The 23,428-nt window shown below is 40.2% G+C and overlaps 4 protein-coding genes across 10 annotated transcripts; 2 read left to right on the top strand and 2 right to left on the bottom strand.

Annotated features, from left to right (window-relative positions):
- Positions 1–3,086: 3,086 nt before the first annotated feature.
- On the top strand, positions 3,087–7,978 carry tmem158 (transmembrane protein 158). Its single transcript, XM_028012080.1, has one exon. It carries the CDS (start codon positions 5,119–5,121, stop codon positions 5,830–5,832), a length of 714 nt encoding a protein of 237 aa, XP_027867881.1. The 5' UTR covers positions 3,087–5,118; the 3' UTR covers positions 5,833–7,978.
- Positions 7,979–9,305: 1,327 nt separating this feature from the next.
- clec3ba (C-type lectin domain family 3, member Ba) lies at positions 9,306–12,212 on the bottom strand. The gene is made up of 3 exons (XM_028012081.1): positions 11,400–12,212; positions 10,176–10,274; positions 9,306–10,060 (listed from the first exon to the last, which is right to left on the bottom strand). The coding sequence occupies exons 1-3, from the start codon at positions 11,494–11,496 to the stop codon at positions 9,660–9,662; spliced, it is 597 nt and encodes a 198-aa protein (XP_027867882.1). The 5' UTR covers positions 11,497–12,212; the 3' UTR covers positions 9,306–9,659.
- A 90-nt stretch (positions 12,213–12,302) lies between these two features.
- fez2a (fasciculation and elongation protein zeta 2a) lies at positions 12,303–18,545 on the bottom strand. 6 transcript variants are annotated; one of them, XM_028012076.1, is made up of 9 exons: positions 18,026–18,543; positions 16,600–16,708; positions 16,338–16,454; positions 15,786–16,259; positions 15,557–15,637; positions 15,348–15,423; positions 15,207–15,272; positions 13,495–13,520; positions 12,303–13,232 (listed from the first exon to the last, which is right to left on the bottom strand). In XM_028012076.1, exons 1-8 carry the CDS (start codon positions 18,355–18,357, stop codon positions 13,510–13,512), a joined length of 1,266 nt encoding a protein of 421 aa, XP_027867877.1. In that variant the 5' UTR covers positions 18,358–18,543; the 3' UTR covers positions 12,303–13,232; positions 13,495–13,509. The 6 variants fall into 6 exon arrangements, with proteins under 6 accessions (XP_027867877.1, XP_027867876.1, XP_027867875.1 ...); XM_028012075.1 differs by having other exon boundaries at positions 12,303–13,520; positions 18,026–18,545; XM_028012074.1 differs by lacking the exon at positions 13,495–13,520 and having other exon boundaries at positions 18,026–18,530.
- Positions 18,546–19,030: 485 nt separating this feature from the next.
- On the top strand, positions 19,031–23,413 carry ubxn11 (UBX domain protein 11). Of its 2 annotated transcripts, none has more exons than XM_028012072.1 (14): positions 19,031–19,214; positions 19,310–19,350; positions 20,231–20,338; positions 20,429–20,526; positions 20,641–20,692; positions 20,790–20,869; positions 21,531–21,615; positions 21,710–21,927; positions 22,016–22,093; positions 22,161–22,239; positions 22,362–22,465; positions 22,536–22,609; positions 22,954–23,094; positions 23,172–23,413. In XM_028012072.1, the coding sequence occupies exons 1-14, from the start codon at positions 19,141–19,143 to the stop codon at positions 23,299–23,301; spliced, it is 1,362 nt and encodes a 453-aa protein (XP_027867873.1). In that variant the 5' UTR covers positions 19,031–19,140; the 3' UTR covers positions 23,302–23,413. The 2 variants fall into 2 exon arrangements, with proteins under 2 accessions (XP_027867873.1, XP_027867872.1); XM_028012071.1 differs by having other exon boundaries at positions 22,161–22,275.
- Positions 23,414–23,428: the final 15 nt, after the last annotated feature.

The following is a 23,428-nucleotide window of genomic DNA, read 5'->3' as shown; positions in this document are numbered from 1 at the left end:
TGATGTTTCATCTGCCACAGCTGCACCTCGGATCTCTGATTAAAAATCGAATCTTTGCAGCAGAATATGTTGCTGCATGTCCCAGGAACCCCATCACATTTGAGTTATTTATTATTTATTTATGTCGTAATTGTGAAAGTTGACGACAAGATTCTGAAATGCTGAAAAATGTTGTGTTAAATCGCAATTTATCAAGCTAACATGAATATTACATAGTCTAATCAACCATTAATCATACTAATTTTATCCTCTGAATGTAGTTTGCGCAATAAAATATTTATATTCACCTTGAAATCAAGTTATTAAGGGTTTAATTGGATTGGTTTTATTGTTTTTTCTTGTGTAACTTCATTAAAACCAAACACTTAAACCATTAACGCACCACTGACTCCAATGTTCAACCATGATTATGTTTCAGATTGACTTTTCTAAGAACTGCCTTTCTGTGCTTGCATAAATGAACTCATAATTAGTGCAATATTTATGCCCAGAGTGATTATTGTGGATGTAAGAGTGATGATTACCCAGCAGCCTAATCCGACTCTCTGAAGAGGAAATCAAACAGAATGAGTTTTAGCCCTTTCATTTAAATCTTTGTCAAAGTGCAATTATGTCTCTAAATTACATGTATAAAAATATATGCATATTTAAGGCTTTTCGTCACACAACCATTTTTCACAGTGAAACCATCACCAAAGATAAATCTTATAAATATCAGTGAAAACTGGATTTTCACAGTGATTATTCAAAAATGCATAATACTTGACATGTTTTACTTTAGCGGAATAAATTTTAGTTATTTGACATTGTTTTATTATCTTTTCAGAGTCACCTGCCTCATTTGTCATCAGATACAAATGGAAATTATTTAAATCTAAATGTGTCAGGAGTAAGAAGCATCAAAAAGGAGTGGGATAATATATGTCCAAGTGAAATCCCTAAAATAATGTGACCGTCCCTTAATAAAGATGTGATGTAGCTCAGAGTGTAACACAACAGGAAAACAAAGTTTTAAAAAAAAACTATAAATTACTGAATAGTAACTGTCAGTGAAAAGTTATTACTTTCCACTTGAAAGCAAGCAAAACAACTAAAAGACACAAAGGAACAGAAGACAGGAAAACCTTTAACTTCAGGTGGGTTTTCTGCAGGAGTCACGTTTAGATCTCAGGGGTAAAAGAAGGATGTTTCAGATTCACATCAACTCCTTTCTACTCCCAAAAAACGATAAAACACAGTTGCTGAGACATGTCAGTGGTACACGTTCTAAACATTTAAAGAGACTGTTTGTGCTCAGCTCAATAAGATGCTGCTTACTGCAGCTACCACAATGGAAGTGAGGACTTGGGTATTTTAACTTCACTGATTTTAAAGGGGAAATCTTTAAACCCACTAATTTAAAGTTCTCTGTCAGGATATCTGTTTGACCCCTGATGTCGAGGTTGAACCGGACTACGCATGTAAAATATAAGGAATGCCCTCATGCATCAAGATTGGAAACTTCTGCACACATTAGACATAAAGCTCTGTAAAGGGTGGCCTATTAAAATTACACAAGCTAAAATTATTCTGTCAGTGTAATTTAGCTTTTTAAGATAATATCACTCTAAACCTCTCGGAAACTAGACAGCTTCTACTGATCTTAAATTAATACCTCTGATTAGATTGTTATTATTTGCTTTTTTATCATCACTATTAATTATACAAACTCCCATATTATTGAATGAAAGGATGGGAGCACTACTTTATTGCCTTGGTGATAAATTCTCAGTGCCTTGCAGTGTGACAGAAACCTCTGTAGACGCCAGATTCACCGGGCTCGGATGTAAAACCGGAGATTTAACACTACTACTCTCGAAATGCATGAACCCAATCCTCAACATCTAATTAAGGCAGTCGTGTGTTAGAGCCGGTAGGTCAGAGCAACAGCGTCTGACAAAATGTGGAGCTGATGAAGGCCAAGGAGGAGCCGCTGCAGATCCTGCTCCCCTGAACACACAGACACATTTTTAGAAAATGAATCTTTCATACACTTTCCTTCAGCAGGGGGAGACTTTTATCTTACTCCATTTGCATTTTTGTCACCAAAGCAATTTACATTTTTATAGCATAATTAATGAGCAAGGAAGTCATTTACATCTCCCTCCTCTGTTCACCGCTACATTGTCTGGAGCATATCTGATGCGAAGAGACCTGCATTCTGGATGTGTGTGGGAGGGTTTCAGAGAAACAGACAGATATCTGAATTTACAGAAAGAGAACCAAACAACTGGGTAATTGTTTTAAAGCAACAAAAAAAAAGGAGGCTGAATGTGCTGTCATAATTAAACTGGGACAAGAGGACAAGGTCTTTTCAGGTGTAAATTGAGGCCAGAGCATCTTTATCTTCAGCGGGAACTCACATCAAACACAGAGAGGCAGGACTCTGGAGCAAATTACACCATTTAAATAGCACAAAAGGAATCAGTTCGTCCAGGTAGCATTTAAATTCCCCAGTCTGCAAAAGATGAAACAGCATAATTCATCATGATTTGGCTCCTGGTCAATGACCCAGATCTGTCAATATCTCATAATAGTTTCTGATGCGTTGTATATAAGTTGTTAGGAGGAAATAAACACACGTATTTCCCAGGTAAAAACTTTAAAACCTTTCAAAAAGGCTGAGCTAAAATAGAAACACAACAGCTTGAGGATAATAGAAGTAAGTGCTGTGTGGTGATAGATTTGAGTTTGTGACTGCTTTTTAAAGGTTTTATTTACCCGTTCTAGGAATGAATAGCATTAAAGATACACACTGTGAAAAAGTGCATCATATTTCCCGTGCTTTGAATTTGAGTTGAGCTAAATCCAGTTTGAAACATTCACTGCCAAAACTGACCAGGTGTTCAACCAAAGATCTAAATGTTGTTTCAGCTAGCATTAGAGCAACCAGGTGACGAAGCCACGTGTTTATTTATGTGTCTGGCTTCCCCTCAGTGCACAATGTGGCGGATGAAGACAAGCACCAGCATAAACACAGCTTGTGAGCGGAGAGCAGGTGAACACACAAGGGATTATAAACAGATGCCTTTTTTTTATTTTTTATTTTTTGAAAATGCCAGGAAAGAAACAAAGCATATGAAATATAGTTTTTTAAAAATAACTGCTCTCAGATTTGTGTCATATAAAATGTAAAAACAAATGAGCACGGTCTTTTCAGGTCACCTACATTTCACAGGGCTCTCCAAAAATGTTTGCACATCTGTTAACCATAAATAAAAATCCTTAAAATAAACTTGTTTTTGCTGCAGTAGCATCATGTCATACTGAAAATGTATATTTATTCAGTGGTGATAAAATACCTTGCTAAACAATAACTCTTTTTAACAAAACTGGCAGTAGCACACTTACTTTCACCAATGATAGTGAGGTTGTTTCAGATCAGTTTACTGTCTATTGCAGTAAATTGGTAACAGTCAAATGTGCAAGATGTTGCCTTAATTAAGAAAAACATTTCTCGGTAGTGAATAATGCCAGTGTTTGTTGAGATTTGCAATTTGATGAAAAACTTGCTTTGCTTTTCTCCTTATCTGTACACACAAAAAAACCTGCTCAATCTTTTATTTTTAGGGTGGATTGAGTGAAAGCTTCACTACACAGTTTTCCCTTAGAAAATTTCACGTACTTCTGAAGCTCAGCAAACCAAATTTATTCAGAATAAAGAAAGGGTCGGAGGTTAAGCTTCTCTGCATGGCAGGCGGATTATCTTCTTATGTTTTGAGCAATTACTCAAATGAAACACCAGGCATATTCGTTGGTGTGACCTTATCAGAAAAGTCACCTCTGAATCTGACATTTCTACCATCTTTGTCAACTTCACAGAAACACTAAAGTGCCCTGCAAAAGTATTCATACCCAGCAGATATGTTTACGTTATCCACACCACTCGGTGTGTTTTATTAGCATTTGATGTCATAGATCATCAGAACGTAGCATATGATTGTGATGTTGGGCAAAAATGATGCATTTTCTTTTCTCTACTACCCTAGACTAAAATTCAGGGTAATAAATTGATCTCACAAGTCATACATTAAGTAAATGAAATAAACACAATTTCCATAGTAAAACATAGTGGTGGCAATACTATACTGCAGAGTACCAAAGTAGTTGTCGTAGTGCTAGATCTACAATGGACTGGGTTAGAACAAAGCATATTCATGTGCTAATATGGCTCAATTAGCCCAATACATCTGGGAATTAGTGGCAAATTTAAAGTTCATGCTCGCAGATGCTCTACATCCAATCTGAATTAACTTGATTTGGTTGGTAAAGAAAATTTTACATATATTTTAGTCTCTAGCAGAAAAAGGTGTTGACTCAGAGGGTTGAGGTGCATGCCACACTTTGTAGATTTTTATTTGTAAAGTATCCTACAAAGCAAGCATTTTGCTCCACTTGACACTTACTTTTTTTACATAGGTGTACAAATATGAAATGTGTTTATGTTTGTGGTGACAGGTAAAGTTTGAGGGGTTTGAATTACTTATTATTCTGGAGTGGGTTTGATAAATTGAGGACAAAACTGCACAGATGGTCTTCAAGGACCTCTCCACCTAAGCTCGTTTTCCCCAATCCTATAAAAGCTGGCGTGAGCTGATAAAAGGGCTAATATGGAGCAACAGTTCCATTGGCTCTGACAGCAGACTGAGATGAATCGCTTTTTCTATCAGGAATTAGGGTTTTATACCGCCAGGAAGTTTCTAAAAGCAGGTCAGCGTCATTAAGCGGACGGCGTGTGTTGCGCTCGTCTCTGCTGTCCCTGCGCACTGGAGACTCTCCCCACACCATTCCCCAGTGTTTTGGTGCTCAGTGCTCACACCTGAAGTGACAGAGCCGAGCTCAGAGCGCACAGAGCTGGGTCTGGAGAGCCAGACAGAGGAAAAAGATATATGCAGGGAGGAAGGATGCGCGCATATGGCGAGAGTTGGATGGGTTCGTTGTGAATGAATTTCTCCTCTGGGAGCTGCGTTTATTTAAAAAGAAATCACAAGCGTCTGGCGTTGCTGCGCGCTGCCCTTCCTGCCTGCCGTCCGAGGTTCTTCGAAGCACCATGCGAGCCGGAGAGACGCGCCTTGTGCCATGTTGAACAGCTCCCCGACCCTCCTGCTGGCTCTGACCGCGGTGGCCGCACTTCTCTCGCCATGCCGAGGCTGGAGCGACGAGGACCTCCTCCTGCCGCCCATCAACTCCTCCAACAGGTTCCTGGCCAACCTGGAGGTGGACGTGCGCTTCTCCAAGAGGTCCGTGGAGGAAAGCGACGCCTCGCCCGAAGCATCCCCGCTGCAGAGCCTCGCTCCCGCGCAGTCCCAGTGCAACGTGACGGTCCACAGGCTGCTGCCCACCTCGCTGGTGGCCCACTGGGACAGCAGCTTCGGCTTCCAGTGTGACGTGCTCGTCTACACCACCAACAACCACGGCAGGGCGTTCTTCTCCGCCTCCTTCAACCGGGCCATCTCACCCGTGGTGATCGAGCACCTCGGGGTCACCGGGGGTCAGCAGGAGATGAGGCTGTGCGTGGGTTGCGGGATGTCCCGGTACCGCCGGTTCGGCCAGGGCAGGTCGAGGGGACAGCAGAGCGGGGACCAGGTGGCTTTCTGCTGCGTGGATTTCAGCCTGGACGAGCTGAAGGGGGACAAAACTTGGAGGCTGAACAGGAAGCCCATCGAGTCGACACTTGTGGCTTGTTTCATGACTCTGGTCATCATTGTGTGGAGTGTTGCTGCGCTCATATGGCCGGTACCGATCATTGCAGGATTTCTGCCTAACGGTATGGAGCAGAGGAGACCCAGATAACTGAAAAACCCCACGACACTAAAGGGCTATTCTGCTGCATTTAACGACCCCTGCCGTCATAAATCTGAATAATAAGGATGGTCAAACTTCACCAAGATTATTTTAGACTTATTTCAGTCTATCAAATACAAGTTGGGATTTGTGAAACCTTTGTGAAATGTCATGAATGAGCGATTTTAAGGCTTATTTGACACGAGAACGCCTCACAAAATCACACGACCAAGACAATTATTCTAGCTTTACGAAGCCTGTATTTAATACATAAAAACATTAAATACAGATTATGTAAAATCTGATTGGTTGATTCAGTTTCTAAAAAGTAAATAAAATAAACTATTTTGAGGTTTGTTTTGACATCACTAATTTTCAAACTGGATCACGTTTGATAAATTATGCCACATAGACAGCTCAAACCAGGACATAACTATTGTAAGACACATTTTATAAAATATAAGCTGTGGTTTTTGCAGTCCTAGTTGTTTGTCTCTAAAAAATAGAGACATTTCAGGATTCTCCATTTGCTCAGAGACCGTCTAATCTGGGCTCCAGCTTGAAGATTACAGAACCTGGACAAATAAGTTCTATACAGAACAATCCTGCACTGCGGAAAGACAGTGTAGCATTGGAGGATTTTCTGAAACTCGGCTTCAGAAAATGTAGAAGATATAGAGCTGTTGTAAGGCTTTGTTTTATTTTTGTTTGTTTTTTTTATTTATTTTGCTTGAGACCACTTTACAGGACTTCCTGCCTGACATTCTATAGAACAAATTTACTTTAAGGGACGCACTATGTGTAATTTCTGATTCAAATTTGCTAAGACTCCAAAAAGAGTCAATTGAAGGCTTTTTTTCCCATAAGACCAACTTATTTAGTGGAAAAGTATACCACTTAAACAGCTCACATCTGAACAAAATACGTTTTAATATTTGAGCCCAATTATAAAAATAACTTTTAAAAAACTTGATTTTAAAGCTTCATTTTGGCCCATGCACCTTAAATGAGGCTCATTATGAAATGAAACAACTAAAACCTAGAATTATTGTACACTGACGACAGACGAGTCCAGGCTTGCCCTGTCTGTGTGATCCAGTTTACAAGTTGGAGCTCCTGTAAATTATTTTTGGGTCATAAAAAATGAGGTTTCATGTTCCAAAGATCACAACATATTATGTTTTCTAGATTCTATCTTTAGAGCAGCATAGCTGTGTTCATGTTCAACTGTTAATCATAAGGCTGGATCTATAATGTAAGATGCTACAAACTTCTTCTTCTGTAAAAGGTTTGAAGAAAGGTTTCACTGATAACAAAGCTTCTGTCCTTTAGTGCAGAATAAAGCTGTAAATGTTTGAACACTCTTGGTGGTGTAATTTTCTAGCTGTACCCCACATAAGGTGTCCTACGGTGGAAAAAAAGGTACATTTGAGATTCTTCACAAATTGTATTTAACTGATGCAAAACAATCCAGTTCAAATGTGACCAGTATTAAGTTTTTTAAATTTCCAACCAGCGTAGATCAAAGGCAGTGATGACTTGTTAAATGCAGTAAAATAGCCCAGCCAAGTGCAGTCGGACGCTGACTTCAGTGTGTTGAAAAAACAAACTTTAATATATGAATATAGCCTGTGCTGCCTATACTATAACTGTAGCCATTCAGTAAATGAATGTGGAGACCCTCAGAAGTTTGGGTTGATCTTTAGACTCCTCTTCTTTAGGACAAACCAAGGTAAAGTCTAATTATAATAGCCAATGGTAATATATACTGGGACCAACACCAATGTGTTTTGTACACCCTTATAAGCCTTCCTAGATAATGTCAGCGTAAACTGTGCCAACTTCTATCTTTAAACGGTGTTTGTATAGTTTTTAATCTTTTTAGACTGTTTTTGCCTTATAATACCAAGTTTAGGACTTTTGCACAGAAAACTGAACATTAAAGTGTGCTGTCACTGTGGACTACTTAACCTATTATCAAGCTCTGTAACTTTTATTTCTTATTTAATAAAACCATGACAAATACTGTACATGTTGGTTATAAGAAAGGTTTTAATTATCATAGTGTTATATTTCTAAAAGTCTAATATAGCTGTTTATTTGCATTAATGTTTCAAACTTTTAATGAAATAAATATTTAAATCCTTTAGCCTGCTACAGTTTTCTCTGACTCTTTTTCTGTGTTTTAAATCAGTTTGTTGAAGGCTTGATTCTGTTATTACAATTCTTCTATTATTGCAATAAGAATAATAAATTTAATGTGTCTTTTTTTCAGCGTGCTCAGTTTGCTGTTTGGTAAATATTTTGTATAGGAAAAAAATGGAGTTGTAAGTAAAAGAGATACTCTAATAACACAAGATGGTTTCTGTATGCAAAATGGTGTGACACAGTAACCACATGTCATATTTGACCAGATGTTATATTTATTTAAAACAAGAAAAAAAAATTTCATGACAACAGATTTATTGTTTTGTTCAAATGATGTCAAAAATCACTTGGTTTTCCAGTTTCTTCAAAGGGAAAGAAAAAAAATCAATTTCATAGGTTTCTAAAACCCAGTTAAAGTTTGTTTTATTTTATTATTTGACTTTTTTCCTTGCTTTTTATGATGACATGCCCCTGTGCCTTCTCCTTGTCTTCATACTTTCACCTTTCTCCCACCTAGACGATTGCTTTGTTGTTGTTTACCCAACCTGCCGTTCTACTTTTCGTGACAGTCAGTTGCGTATGCCAAGGTATAATAGTCTTTATCTATGTGATCAGTTCGTAAAAAAATTGTTCCCCCTCAGGGCTGACTGGCTGCTTTCAGTGTTGCCCCGTCATGTCATAGAGATGCAGCATCCCTGTAAAAGCAGGAGGAGGGTGTTTTACTGCAACAATAACATGTGACTGAATCAATTCCATGGAATTAAATCAGGAAAAGTTGCCAGCCTTAGTTCATGTTTGTTTTGCTTATTTTTCTTATTAGAATTTTAAAACATATATACTGTAAGTGTCACTTTTTAAGAAAGAATATCACACCAACAACTAGAAGTCCTGAGTTACTGAAACTTATTTCATACAGTTAATCCAACTATTTCCTTTGCTACAAAGTTTAACAATATTAATCATTTATATTTGTACACATTCTTTTTAAGCAACCTGTATCACTAAACATTAGACAAATGGAGATCATATCGGGTCCGGTCCAATAGACCAATTTTAGACGTCTCCATGAAGGTCCTCTGTTTTATTTGGATGTTTAACCATCACATCCAACAGCAGTCTGAACCTCAGACGAGAGTTGTTTTTTTTTTAAATAGACATTCATTACATTAAAGTTTGTTTTTCTTTTCTTTTCTTTTTTTGTAATTTTACAACTAAAAATATTTGCCAAAATTGTCACCTTGGTCACTTCCTTACCTGTCTGCAGTCAGATTCTTTTGAACTCTCCTGTTCCTGCCAGGTATATTCGGAAGAAAAACAAGTTGTGAATGCCTTATAGGATCACTGTACATTTTTATCCATATTATCATACATAAAGCTTATGGAAGTAAAAGCCAGGATGCCACAGAAAACACATAATTGATCTTCAGTTATAAAGCAGATTTGATTACATATAGCACACAATACACAAACAAGCCATACTGATATATTTTAACATAAACATGAGTATTTTTATAATTCACATAAAGGTTCCAGTGAGTAGTTTATACTGCGTCATTTAATGTTCTTTTCTGATAATGACATGTAGAAACGGAGGTCTAAGGAAAACTGCAGCTTAAATCTGTTTCAGTTTAATGCTGATATCATCTGCATAGAGAGATATCAGAGTCTAACGAGTGGCAGTAAACCTCTCAGACGATGTTAAACTCACACACCGAGGCCTTTTCTGCTCTGCAGTTCTCATCGAACCATTTCCCATTGGCTGTGGTGGACAAGATGGCACAGTTCTGGGCGTGCCCCCCGTCGGGCTGGTGTGTGATCTCAGTCTCCCAGTTCTTGAAGCGTACGCTGGAGCCTGTCTGGTCCACCCAGTGTCCGTCCATCACCATGTCATTGACGCCCAGCCAGATTTGCTCCTCCGGCCCGACGCTCTGGCGAACGTAGCTGTGAAGCTGGTCGTTCTCGTCTGCCGTCAGCGGGGTGCTCAGGCTGCCTCCCTTGGCGATGCAGTCATCGTTGGCTGCGTGGAAGGTCTTTTTCACTGGATCGGCCAGGAGACACTTTCCCAGGATCTTTGTGCCTTTCAGACAAACTGGGAAGCAAATTACAAAGAATTAATGACTCAGATGCTGATTCTGTCCGCTAATCAAGACACATGGCCTCACATGCTAGAGGATTGTATTTGACATTCGTCAATAAAAACTTACCTGTCTGCAAGGCTTGGTGCTCTTTCAGCAGGTTCAGCTCCTGAACAATGTCATCAATTTGTTTCTGCAGCTTCTCAATCGCATCACATGTTACTGAGTCTGGTTGAGGAAACACAAATATCAGCCTTAGCTTTACCTGATACCTGCTACAGCAGAGCTTTACATAAATTTAAAGTCTGTTTTCATCTGCTAACGCATCTTACCTCTTAAACTTTTCACACTTTGTCTCTCTACAACCACAAACGTCAGTTGATTTTATTGAGATTTTATGGGACAGACGAATACTTAACTCTGATATCCATACGTTTCAAGGTAGTGCAAGCAACTACATTCAGATGTCAAGCATAAATAGTCTGTGTGTTAGTCAATCTTAGCATACATCTGTCCACCTAAGCGAATATAGCAGGTAATGAGAGCATTTTATTAGAGAAACACAAGAGTCCCACAATAACTTTGCAGGAGCTGCAAAGGTCTCCATTCACAGGTGGATTTTCCTTTTGACAAAACAGCTGTGAATAGTTCACTCTGTATATTGCCTGTACAGAAGAGTAGCAGAAAGAAAGCAATGGCAATAAGCAAAAACTTTTGAAATTTGGCTCAAGCAATGAAGGAGACAGAAAACAGGAAAAAAGTGCTTTGGTCAGATGAGACCAAAATGTGACATTTTGATCTTCATGTAAAACAGAATATTAATACTCATATCACTCTGAACAAGTACTGCCAGCTGTGAAACATGGTGGAGGCAGAGTGATGCTGTGAGAGCGCTAGAACTGAGCTGGTTAGAGCTGATGGGAAGATGAATGGAGGCAATCCTGAAGGAAAATTTGTTAGAAGCTGTAAACGACACTAACAGGTTAAAACTGGAGTGGAGACTCATCTTCCAGCAGTACAATGAACATACTGCAAAAGCAATACTGGAATGCTTAAGGAATATAAGTCTTAAAATGGCCCAGTCAAAGTCCTGACAAACATGATTTATAATTTGTGGCAAGACATGAAAAGTGTTGTTCAGACACAGATGCTCTCTACAAAATTCCATCTCATTCAGTAAAAACACATGCTGCAGTTTCCAAGTTTCATTTTCTCTCCCCCTCTTAATTTTACATTTTGTTGGTCTAACATATTAAATCTCTAATGAATCCATTCAAGTTTGCGGCTGCAACCAGACAAAATGTGGAGAAGTTTACGGAGTTTGCATACTTGCGCTGCATGTCCAAGTCTTACCTTTCTTTCCGTTCCTCTTCTTGGAGGATGTCTGCTGCAGTGAGCAGTGCGACAGCAGAAGAAGACAAAGTGTTACCTGAAGCCCTCTAAGATCCATGGCTGAGGAGGAAAAACCTGAAATCCACAGCAAACAAACTGATTTGCTGCTGCAGCTCCTCTCAGCTCTGAGCAAAGGCTCGGGAGCAGACTGTTTGGTCCCACGTGACGTAGTGAAGGCAGAATGTAAGAGGAAATCTTATAACAGGGAGAATAAATGTTTTGCAGATGTCAAACAGCTGTTTGTGTCGCTGTTTTTGCAGAGTTTTCTTTATTATTCTTCAGCTTTTTTACATAATGACAAAGGATTTTCTTGTTATTTATCAAGAACACACAATATGTAAGGCAAAGTCATATTTATCTGAATACATCTCTTGGAATCAGATGTAATCTCTTGTTTTCCTTCATGCTGCCTGCAGTGATTGCCTTCTAGGCGCCAGAGGTCGGATGCTTTGGAGATTTCTCGAAAGTCTACATCTGGATCTCTTCAGAGAGCTGGACAAGGCGCAGCAAACACGTGGCAAAGCCTTACATAACAAAGAAACACTATTGTGAGGTTCAAATCTGATTAAGATGTAGGTTATTTTATCACATCTACTTGATATTTAGTGAAAGTGCAAATAATGTTCAATCATTTCTGCTCTGTTAATTCCAGACAAAAGTCAGTGAGTTAATGCAAAAATCTTCCTTTGACATGTGCAATAAACAGTGGAGGATTGTGTTTCTGCAGTGCAAGATGAATCTGTCTTAAGGTTTCTACTCACCTTTATCAGGGGTTCTACTAAATGCAGAAGTCGCTGTGCAGGACATTTACAACGTTTTTCACTCCATTAGATCATCATCAAAACCACAAACCCTGACTCAGCATGTTTCCTCATCATGTTCTTTATTATTTAATTCTCAGTAGTAAAATTAAGCAAACATATCAAGAGTTCTATTATTCAGATACAATATTTACACAAATAGATAAATAGCATAGCAACGTGGCTTCTGTAAGTAGAGTTTCAACATGACACTCATCAGTGAAAATAAGCTCTCCATAATGTAGAAAAGTTCAGGCAAAGGCAGCTGGTAGGAACACAGTAAGAGTCCAGGTGCAACGCCTCCTGTGCGCTCTGATTCAGAGATCCAGGCAGCGTCTCCGAAACGCAGACACTCTGTGGGTCAGATTAAGTTTTTACTCAAATGCATAGATTGTTTCTGGTTGCCAGTAAAGCCTGGATCAGCTCAGCATATTATATAAATATAGATGGTGTTGGAGGTAGAGTCCTGATAAAATGAGGAGATTGTTGACACACGATGATGCAGACTGGTTTCAGATTTGTTATATAATCTTATAAATATCTCTTGGCTGTTTTTTCCACCTCTCTGATCTTTCAACTTATAATGCTGGGATGCTGATCTCGTCTCGCCTTTTTGTTCATGCTTACAAAATGTTTTGCTCTTTAGAAAAGTGTCCTTGTTTCTTGGCTCAGATGATCAGTTGATGCTTCATAAATACTAAGCCCTTTGCTTCACAGCTTTACCCTGAATAAATTTATCTAATATCTGATTGAATTCCTTAAAAACAAAGAAACACCTTTAGAAAAACCTTGTATATGTCAAATAGTCTCCAAGAACACACTCTATTTGGAAATCACAATCATAAACTTAAACATATAAATCAAAGATGGACCAATAAATTCACACATGGAGGTAAAAACATTCAGGAATAAATTAAGTGTGCTTCACAGCTCCTCTTCTTTCTAACTTTAACTGTCTGCAGATCATCAGGATCCATCTACGTCGGACAAAACACTGAAAGAAAGAAGAATATGAATATTAAAAGCAATAAAAAATCAGAAAAAGGAAAATCTATATTTCTGCTCTTTACTAAGTTTCTTCAAGATGCTTGTTGGGTGAGATAAAGACTGACTATGAGACTCAAATGTAAAGAGCAGGAAGGAACAGAGGGACATCTTTGAGGTCAGACTGAACTACACCCTTTGGTGGACAGGGGGCGCTATCGCATTGTGATCTATGGAACAACAACAATGTCACACAGGAATGTGCCACAAACCTCGCTGTCCAAAGCTCAGACCAGAGCTAGAGAGTAAAGCAGCATAAGATTGTGAAGAATGTGAGAAGTGGAGAAAGACAAAAAAACAACAATGAAAAGATCAAAAGAAGACACAAACTTCGATATTTCACCTTTTCCAGATCTTTTCCTGTCCATTTCTATTTGTTCTTACTAAGACTGAGCCACATAGATTCATTTTGTCTCATAACTATTTCAATTAAAACCAAAGACTAACAAAAAAGAGGATAAATTGAGAACATGTAGGACAAAGACAGGCACTAAATACAGGCGAAAAATATGAAGCTGAAAGGAAATGGAAAAAGCAGAAAAGCCGACTGAAAAAGCACATTCGTAAGAAACAGCCAAGCATAAATGCAGAGTGATAAAAGCAGGAGAACCAGGATCAGACCACAGGAACGAGTTGGAACAAGCAGTGTCAACAGAGCTACTAACAAAAGGGGATGAGATAAAAGACACACAGGGATGTGTGTACTTTTTCAGTACACACACCGAGACACACTGTGTAATCTTCCACCCCTCTAAGATACACACTGGGATCATTTACTGCAACTTTGAGTTTTTTAGCTTCTCACTGTCAGAGTCACACGACTGCAACATGAAAACGCTGGGAGTCTTTTCAAGGATGCATACAGTGTCTTCCTGATGTGTTTGCAACAGTTGATCTTTTTTACACTTTTCAGCCTCAAATTGTACTGTATCTTAAGAGGGTTTTATGTGAGACCAACTCAAGGTAAGCTGTGTAGTCTAATCTCACCATACAGACAGTTATGCTGGAAAGATGTTGCAGGTTTATTAAAGAACATTAGTAAACAAACAGCATGATGAAGAGCAGGAGAAACAGCAAACAGGTCAGGGAGAAAGATGTGGAGAACAAAACAATATCACAAACTTGATTTGGCTCAGTTCAGTCAATTATCCATAAAACCACAGCACAAATGAAAACCTTACAAACACTGACCAACATCTAAACTGGTGTCACAGGATGGGACTGATTCAATGGGAAGGTTTATCCAGTTATGCAAATTAACATTCAGAGATGCTCTATGTCTAACATGGCTGAACTTGACCAGACGAATAGGGAAAATTTCAGTCTGTAGATGTGAAAACTGGCAGAGAGAGGCCCTAAAAGTGTTAAAGTTGTAATTGCGGTCAAAATATGATTCAACCAAGTATTCACTCAGAAAGGCAAGGTATAAAAACAGACTTTTCAGATTGTTACTGCAAAAATCTCTTGAAAACCATGTATTTGTTTCCATTCGTTTTGAAAGGCACTACAGCTATATTTTAACTGTCTTGTGGATCAAATTTAACTCTAGAAATGGTGCACAATTTTCTCTCCCAGAGCCCAGACGTTACTTTTCACAAGAATAATGGAACTTGCTAGTAACGTTCAGGTACTTTATCTGAAACATTCATTAAGTTACTTTCTCAGAGCTTAGAAATAGGGGAATTTAATAATCAGAACTTACTGGGTACGTTTTTACTAGTAAGTTCTGGAAATTTACGTGGTGACTATTAACTTGATGAAAAGTAAAGTCTGTGTTATATAGTTAAATAAAAACTAAATGTGAAGCAAAATAAACTGTGGAACTAAGAACCTGTATTTAGCTCAACAGCAACTGGAGAGCTCAGATAAAACAGGGCTTGTCGTTAATGGTGACAGGGTAGAAACAGAGGAGAGAAACGCTCACCATTGAGGATGTAGTCCGTCAAGAGACCAGGCACCTTGTCGCTGTCATCGCTCATAGCTTGCAGAACTGGAATAGATCAACAAATCAGCGCTGACTGAGCTAAATCAAGCCAAACAGAAGAGTAGAGATGAGAAGGCTTACTCTTGGTCAGGATCTGGAGGTCTTCAATCGACGGAGGTAGTCCTTTTTTCTCATAGGGAATGACTGTGGTCAAATACTGTGAACCACAGGAAAGGTGGGACAAAGCTAAGCAAAGCATTTGTGTTGCCGGAAAAGTTACATTTCCAGAGCAAAACAAAGAGAAGAAAAGAACAGAAAAGTAAAGCTTGTGGCTATGTGAGAAGTAGAACCTGTCTTTCGCTGCAGCCACTGCCAAATGTTTGCCGGAAGCTGTTTTGAATAACAGAGGAGAGGCCGTCCATGCTGAAGCGCTAAGGAGGAAGGAAGAAAAGTGAAGAAGAAACGAAAGGGAAAAAAAATGTTGAATCAAATAAAGTATTTAGGAAGTACAGGAAAGTGTGTTTCCCCCAACAGAATAGCAAAGTCCTGCTGTCAGAATGATTCGTTAAGATTATTTACTGATCCAGGTGTTCTCTCCGGCAGACCCTGAGCTGCTCCGGCTCCGCCTTTCAGCTTTTTCTTCTTCCTCAGCGACTCCCTGTGCTCCTTCTGCCGGTTCTGCACATCGATGAGCGCCGAGATGAAACTGTTCTTCACCTCCTTCTCGAAGTCCAGCTCGTCTCTGACGGCCAGCTGCTGCACCAGCTCCTCAGAGAACCTCCTGATGTTCACCTCTGTCTCTGTCAGACGTTCCAGCAGCTCGGCAGCGCTCAGGGACCTCAGCCCTGGAGTCATCACACACATACTGAGCAAAAGCTGCTTGTGAGAAAAGCCCCCCGTTTTTGCTCGCTGTAGCGGCCACTCACTGTGCTCGAAGCCGGGACTGCTGCGCCGGATGTCCACAGAGAGCATGGACAGGTCCGACTGGGAGGGATTCCGCTCTGCCTCCGCATCGGGTGAGTCCTGCATCATTTCCTCGATCTCCTCGATGACCTGCACGAGGGGAAAAAAAACCAATGCATCAGAAGATCAAATATCTGAATGAGAGTGCGATGTGAGCTCATTTTGCACCTGCTCCGCCGTGACAAGGGGCTCCTGGTCCACACAGGGGACAATGATGGAGTGCATGTCCAGCTGCTCCCTGAGCTCGTCCTCGTCGGACAGCTCCGCCGCATCGTCCGTCTCTCTCTATCCGGGGACAGAATGGGTTGAGAGGGGGGAAGGGAATTTAATCAGCCACAATGAGGGAGAATTTCAGCTTTGTGAGATAAACACAGGAGGGATTTGGTGGGAGGATGAGGGGAGGGGAGGAGTGGGGCAGGAGGCGGCTCACCAGTCTCTCCTCAAGGTTAAACGTGGAGATGTAGAGGGAGCGCGTCCGAGACTGCCGCCAATCTACCGGCACCGCCTGGCCGTAGTTACAGGCGAGGGCGTTCCATATTCTGCAGGAGAGACAGGAATGAAGGACAGCTGCAGACTTCGCACTCTTCAAACCTCTTCTCCAGAATCTCTGAGCAGTTGCTTTGCCATGGTACCATCTGGGTATGTAGCAGGAGGTCAGTGTAGCAGGTGTGAAGCATTCTGGGAAATGCATCACACCAATTATTTAATCAAGCGCATGATAAATTCAAATGAGCTCAATAATTTCCAATCTGATTATTAATATTTTTTGAAAGGTTGTTTTGTTTATAGAGACTTCATAGTCCATTTTTAATAATGGTTTTAGTTGTGTGTGATTTTAGCTTCTTTTAATTTGTTGTTTGTGGTTGTTGAGTTTTATTTTGAATGTTTAAAATGCCTTCCAGTTCCAGTCTGAAGTGTTCCACACAAAGTTAAAACTTATTGGTCTCTGAGGGGGCGAACTTGCATCATTATGCCATTTTATTTTACATTAGTTGATAGTTCAACTAGCTGATAGTTGATTAGTTCAAAACAACAATATTACCATTTATCGCAATGACTTTTGAGACAATTTATCATCTTGCAAAATTTGTTATTGTGACAGATTTTATTGTGATGCATTTGGAGTTTGACCTGGTAGTCAACTTCTAAATTTATCTTGAGACTCATTTCTTGCAAAACTATTCTTAGTCCTTTATCACACTTTATGAGACGGACATATTTAACCACTTTGTGCAATACATGAACATACTTTGATCTAAACCATTCCATAGTGGCTCTGATCCATATTTAGGGTTGTTATTGCACTAGAAGGTGAACTTCCACCCCATTTTCGACTCAGTTGCAGCCTCCCATCTTCTAAACATTCTTGAGTGACTTCCCTGTACTCACTGAAGAAAAGAATCCCCACATCTTCATGCTGCCACTACTATGTTTCACTATGAGGATGGTCCTGTGATCAGGGTGATGTGCAAGTCTTAGTTTTTCCATTTTGGTTTCATCTTCTTCAACATGTTTGTTGTGTCTTCATGGTTTCTGACAAACTGCAAACAAGACTTTGTATGTTTTAGGGGAAAAAATTAATTATTGTCAGTGTTTGTTGGCTATGAATACTTATGCAAGGGCTCGTATGGGAAAAAAACAATTAAATGTTATGAAATGTCTGAACATCATAGTACCAAGTACTGGCTCGTGGTCTCACAGAACCTGATGATGATGAGAATACCTCTGGGGTCTCCAATCCATCCAGCATTATCATCCTAAATAAACATCTACCCTGGTATGATCTTTGTGTGTTTTTAAACAGCTTATTACACATGGGGGGGTAATAACATGGAGCCTGCTCCACAAACACTCACTCGTCTTTCTCCAGCAGGGTCTCCTCCGTGAACACACTCACTGGACCGATCCTGTCCGGTTTTACATTTTCGAGGCAAGCCGATAACTTCCCATCCGGTCCATTAAGATGTTCCTCCGTGGACCTGCACACACTGGATTGCTTCGGGGAACCATCGCTGTCAGCCCGCCCTGGAGGATCATCCTGATCCAGGAGGAGCCGAGCCACCGCTTCCCCCGCGGCGGGGCTCACCTCCGCTCGGCCGTGCTGCGGTACCGAACCCGCGGTCACGTCCGCCAAGTTCGGCCGGTCGTCGTCGAAATGCGCGATCGGTGCATCCATGGCCCGGACCATGCTAACCGCCCCGGGCAAACGATGGATTAAGCGGGGCAGGACTGGCAGGCCTCATCCTCTGTGTGTCTGACCGAGGCTGCAGCAGCAGCAGCGTAGCACCGGCTGGGCCCACTAGTGGTGATACCCAGAATGTTATGGACCTGATGTGTGGAGACAGACAAAATATGTTGACAATAAATAAGCTTTCTGTGCAGGAATGCAATCATGTTTTTCTCCCTCAATTCATCAATTTGTTGTTTGGTTTTACTATTCAGCACACAAATTGAGCTGTTTGTCTCCCCAGGACGCGTCCATTGAACTTAGAAGTAGAAAAAAAACATTCATTATTTTAAATCAATTATGTTATTATGTGCAACAGAAATCCTAAAATTTGATAGCGAATGCATGCACTGTTTTTAAATTAATATATCTTTGTTATGTCACTAAGTATTCTAAGGTATTTCATGTCTTTACCATTGTGAGACCAAAGGCGAAAATAAAAGTAATGCAAAAAAAAAAAAAAAACTTAAAATACAAAAACAAGTTCAAAAGCGAGGAATGTTCTCTTAAAATATAATAATTAAGTACTACATTTTAAAAATAATAAACCAATCGATCAAAAAACAAAGAAAAGAAACAAAGAAAGAGCGACCTCTTGTGGCTGACGCCGGCATCTTCATGTTTTCATCCGGGATCTGCGTTCTCGGTTGCTTATGACAACAGACTGTAAACAAACTGAAATAAAACAAGGTTATTCCCTTTGAATACGCTCGAACAAGTACCAACAAAGTCTTTTCTTTTAAAATGAGCACTCCTTTATCGATGCTGAAGAAAACAAGGCGCTCTCCCCTGCAGCACTCTCTGATGGATGAACAGGGGTAAGATTATAACTTCAACCTCAGCTCCTGTGTGCTTCTGTGCAAAGTATTCAAACAGATCATGTAGATACACTGAGTCACTTTTTGCCCTGCAGGGGCAATAGAAAAGTGCCATTCAAGAGGAACCTGCTGCAAGGTAGGCTGCACTCACAGACCACCAGCAGAGCCGAAACAGCAAGGGAGGAAGAGTCCCTGAAGGAGTGTTAAATTATTTATATATTACTGAAGATGCACATATCTGTATGTAAAAAAAGACCTTCAGTTAAATATAAATACTTAATGGTGAGAAAAAAAGAGTAGTCAATTTTACATTATGCAGTTTTAATACAATTTATTGCCTTTTTTGATGTGGCATTAGCTTAACTTAACTTGACATTAACTTTGGCCATGATCCAAACCCTAGGAAATGGGAAAATAACATTGATATTTAATGTAATCACCTAACAATGGACTTTTACAATAATAAAAAATATATTCTATAGTATAAAAACAAATCTAAAAGAAATATTGAGTTACCTGAGATTAAAAAAGATCCGTTGTTATGAATTATGAACTAAGTAAAAACATTGACAGGAAAAGCCCTTGAATAAGTTCATCTTTTACTGCAGCGGCATAATCGCACACTGGAAAATTGAGAAACACCAAACCTTTAATCTGAGTTCAAGATAAAAAAAAATCTTATCAAGAAATAATAGTTTAAAACAAATGATTATTGATACACCTACTGTTAATAATGTGTGCAACCACCTTTTGTCAATTATATTAACATATGCATCATTTCACAAGGCTGAAGCATACAAAGTATATATTCAATAATTGCCTCAGTTGCTTTTATTTTGTGGAGAATTTTTGCTGGTGATTTTGTTAGTGTTAGTCAATATTATTTATTAACATACCAATTTTGTATGATTGAAGTAAAGGTTGCATTTTCCGCAGCTTTTCATCAATACAATATTAATTTCATCAAGGTGTTTATACACATTGTAAACCATTAAGATGTAATTTTAATGCCTCAGAAATAAAGGACACACTGGTTGCTGATGACTCAAATCCCAGTCCTCCTCAGTCTCACACTGCGACCAACGTCGCCTCCACTTCAAAGTCCGGAGCAAGATTAAAACAAGGTACTGCATCCATTTTAATACCAGTGTAAATTATATCTGTTTCTGTTTAATTTCAGCTTTAGGAGATTTGTTTTGTACTTTAATGATCAGGTGCCCCAAGTGACTTCGAGCTCATGGCAGCCATGATGCATCGAATAACTAAGTTGGAGAACACGCTGAGGAGTCAAGCACTGGAAATGCACCGAAAGGTAAAAAAGACACACACACACACACACACATAACTCTTCCAGATGAGTAGAAAAACCTAAAGACTTACACCAACAGGATGAAATCTCACAGAGTTTTTTTGCTTTTATCTGAAGGATGAGATGATCTCTGTTTTGGAGGAACAGCTGAGGTCTCGGGAAGAGCCAGGTATTTGTGTATAACAGGCTCAGACTTGTTCAGGTCGGGGATGTTTGTCTGAATTAAAGCGATTCGCTGACTGCTGTCTTTCCCCGTGTAAATTTAGAGGGCACGCCATGTCTGAGTAGCAGATATGAGCTGAAGAAAAGGTGCCAAATGCTGCAAAATAAAGTGCAAGAAATGGAGGTAAGATTTACAGAAGCATCCATATCACTTAAACATTCTCATGTTTTTATGCATTTGCATTAGGACCAATGCAAATAAAATACCAAGTTAGTTCATAGTTGTGAAGTGGAAGAAAGAACAAAACATTTTATGATTTAAATATGAAAAGTGTGGCATGACTTTATATCTACTCCGCTTCACTCTGAATTTCCTAAATGAAAACCAAAAGTAGCTAAAAGTTAGCTATGTACTTCACATGTTTTGCTTTTATTGAAGATTGGCAAGAAGAAAGCCATCGTTCAAGGAAACTTTTCCCACAGTGAAACAAGGTGTTGGCAGCATCATGCTGTGGGGACCCGGGCTGGTCTGAGTTGTTAGAAAGCTGGATGGAGCTAAATACAGGCCAACCCAAGATGAAAACCTGGTAGAAGCTGGAGAAGACTTCAGGCTGCAACGGTCTAGTCAAAGCCCAGGCTTAAGTAGATGAATAACTTGAGCTATTTGGAAAGAAGAATGAGCAGAAAATTCTTATGATGTCTAAAAAGTCACAGCTGTAACCTCTCATACGGGAGTGGGGTGATATTTTTCAGTCTTTAATTTAAACTTTTTTCTTCCATTTCACAACTTTCTGCTAGTTTGTGAGAATGAAACAGGTTGAATGCGACCTCCCTTTTTCTCGTAGAACTTTCTGGGTGACTATGGTCTGATCTGGGTCGGAGACGAAGACACCAGCAACTCAGAAGAGAGTCCACAGAATGCAAACTCCGGTATAGTTTGATCTTGCTTTGCAGACTCTCGGCTCTCATGTAATCAGCGCAAAAGTTTACTTTCACCCTCGTACTGACTGCGTTTCCTGTGCAGGACTTTCTCCTAACGGGGGCTTCCAAATGAACTATGACCTTGTCCTTCGGAGTATCAGGGAGCTGAATGTCCTCGCAGGGGAAGGAGAGACTTTCGTTCAAACTACAGGGACTGGAGCCAAGCTGGCGAAAAAAGATCCCATTCAGCTGAAACTCTACAGGGACGGCATCGTCATGTTCGACGGTCCGTTCCGCTCATACCAGGAGCACAGCACCCAGGTTAGCTTTCTGCACCTCCGCTCAAAACATCCTACACCTTACTGGACTGGTTGGTTCTTAAAATATCGTTTTTTTCTGATTTTTACAGCAATGCATGCAAGATCTAATGGATGGCTACTTTCCATCTGAGCTTCAGCAGAGATTTCCAGACGGCGTACCTTTCGAGGTGCGTCTCTGCAACATTTTCTCCATTTGCAAACATCCTGGTATCTCATAGGGAATCCCTTGTCCAGGTTCATGACCGTCGAGATGAAGAATTCATGGTCAGGATGCCATGGCACACGTTTCCTGGTGACGGACAAGCAGTTTGTGGGAAGGAATCAACAAATTCAGTCGGCTTTGTGCCAGGTTTGGTCAGAACTCGTCACAGTTAGGATTGGTCATAATGTTTTTTCTTTTTTTTTTTTGGTTGGCGTTTTGGTTCCGATTCACAGATAGGAGGCTGACCACAGATCAGTTCCTCAACAAGCTGCCAAAGGTGGTAGTAAAGGCCGGGAACGTGATCAACATCAGGGGTTCCCTGAGGAGAACTCTGCAGGTGAGAAGCAGAGATCCATCCATCAACCACAAACCCAAACCTCTGCTTAACACACTGGTTCTCTCATCAGGGTCTTTCTGATGCTCCGAGAAGCAGCTCAGAGATTCTCATTGACACACCAGTGCGCCAAGCGATGATGGAGAGGTAAACAAAGTGACTATGAAATGAGGTCAAGCCTCTGTTCCGTTCAGATATTCTGCAGATCATGATTTTATGAAGGAAGCCGATGTTTAAAAGGCTGAAGGAACTGGCTTCTGCACAGCCGTATTTGATGTTAGAGCCTGATTAAATTCTGATTTGCCCATGATGACTGATGACGGAGATTCTGGAGATTACTGCAGGCTCTCATGTGAAAAATGGGGCAGGCCGATCTGGTACAGCTCGGGATTATGTTCGACGACAGCAGCAGCAGCAGCAGAAACACCTCGCTGCTGATAAACAGAAGAAGATTCCAGTTTTAATCCGTCATTTTCACAATATTCCCTCAGGACACAGATCAGCTCTGACAAACCTGCCCAAGCTGTCGTCACTCTCAAGCTGAAATCAGAGGATGGGAATCTCACCTATGTGATGAAAATGAGCCTCTCAGAAACAGTCGGCCAGCTGCGAGGCTATCTGGACAAACACAGGTGGAAAAAGCATCCTCGTGAGCTTTAACTTTTTAAGTTTAACGTTCATAACCATGTGGTTTCTTGTTGCTCTACAGAGAGGCAGTTCAGCCTGGCTATGACATCATCAGTGCATATCCACGCTGCAGCTTCAGCGATGACAATCGGACCCTCCAGTCCTGCGGACTCTCAGGAAACGTCATTCTGAGGCTCCGTCAGAGGCAATGAAGACACCAGTAAACTCTAAAGCGTTTGAGCCTCTCTTCTTCCTTAAGGTCTCCTGCATCCTTCAAACATTTGGATCAATAACTAATAAAGAAGAAAATGTATGTTAAACACACATGATGGTTACTTC

The sequence above is a fragment of the Xiphophorus couchianus genome, chromosome 3, assembly GCF_001444195.1.
Source record: "Xiphophorus couchianus chromosome 3, X_couchianus-1.0, whole genome shotgun sequence".
Lineage (NCBI taxonomy): Eukaryota > Metazoa > Chordata > Actinopteri > Cyprinodontiformes > Poeciliidae > Xiphophorus > Xiphophorus couchianus.
The sequence above is the reverse complement of the archived record's forward strand: the minus strand, read 5'-3'. Positions and strand labels throughout refer to the sequence as shown.

Excerpts from the sequence above, each read along its gene's own strand:
- fez2a (XM_028012073.1), bottom strand. The coding sequence starts at position 18,357 with ATGGTCCGGGCCATGGATGCACCGATCGCGCATTTCGACGACGACCGG. Across the intron at positions 16,709-18,025 it reads ACCCTGCTGGAGAAAGACGA|AATATGGAACGCCCTCGCCT; the intron begins GTGAGTGTTTGT and ends TCTCTCCTGCAG. Across the intron at positions 15,424-15,556 it reads GTGGCTGCAGCGAAAGACAG|TATTTGACCACAGTCATTCC; the intron begins GTTCTACTTCTC and ends TGTGGTTCACAG.
- tmem158 (XM_028012080.1), top strand. The coding sequence starts at position 5,119 with ATGTTGAACAGCTCCCCGACCCTCCTGCTGGCTCTGACCGCGGTGGCC.
- clec3ba (XM_028012081.1), bottom strand. The coding sequence starts at position 11,496 with ATGGATCTTAGAGGGCTTCAGGTAACACTTTGTCTTCTTCTGCTGTCG. Across the intron at positions 10,275-11,399 it reads GAAGAGGAACGGAAAGAAAG|ACTCAGTAACATGTGATGCG; the intron begins GTAAGACTTGGA and ends TTCCTCAACCAG. Across the intron at positions 10,061-10,175 it reads GCACCAAGCCTTGCAGACAG|TTTGTCTGAAAGGCACAAAG; the intron begins GTAAGTTTTTAT and ends TTTGCTTCCCAG.
- ubxn11 (XM_028012071.1), top strand. The coding sequence starts at position 19,141 with ATGAGCACTCCTTTATCGATGCTGAAGAAAACAAGGCGCTCTCCCCTG. Across the intron at positions 21,928-22,015 it reads ACCAGGAGCACAGCACCCAG|CAATGCATGCAAGATCTAAT; the intron begins GTTAGCTTTCTG and ends TGATTTTTACAG. Across the intron at positions 22,094-22,160 it reads CAGACGGCGTACCTTTCGAG|GTTCATGACCGTCGAGATGA; the intron begins GTGCGTCTCTGC and ends TCCCTTGTCCAG.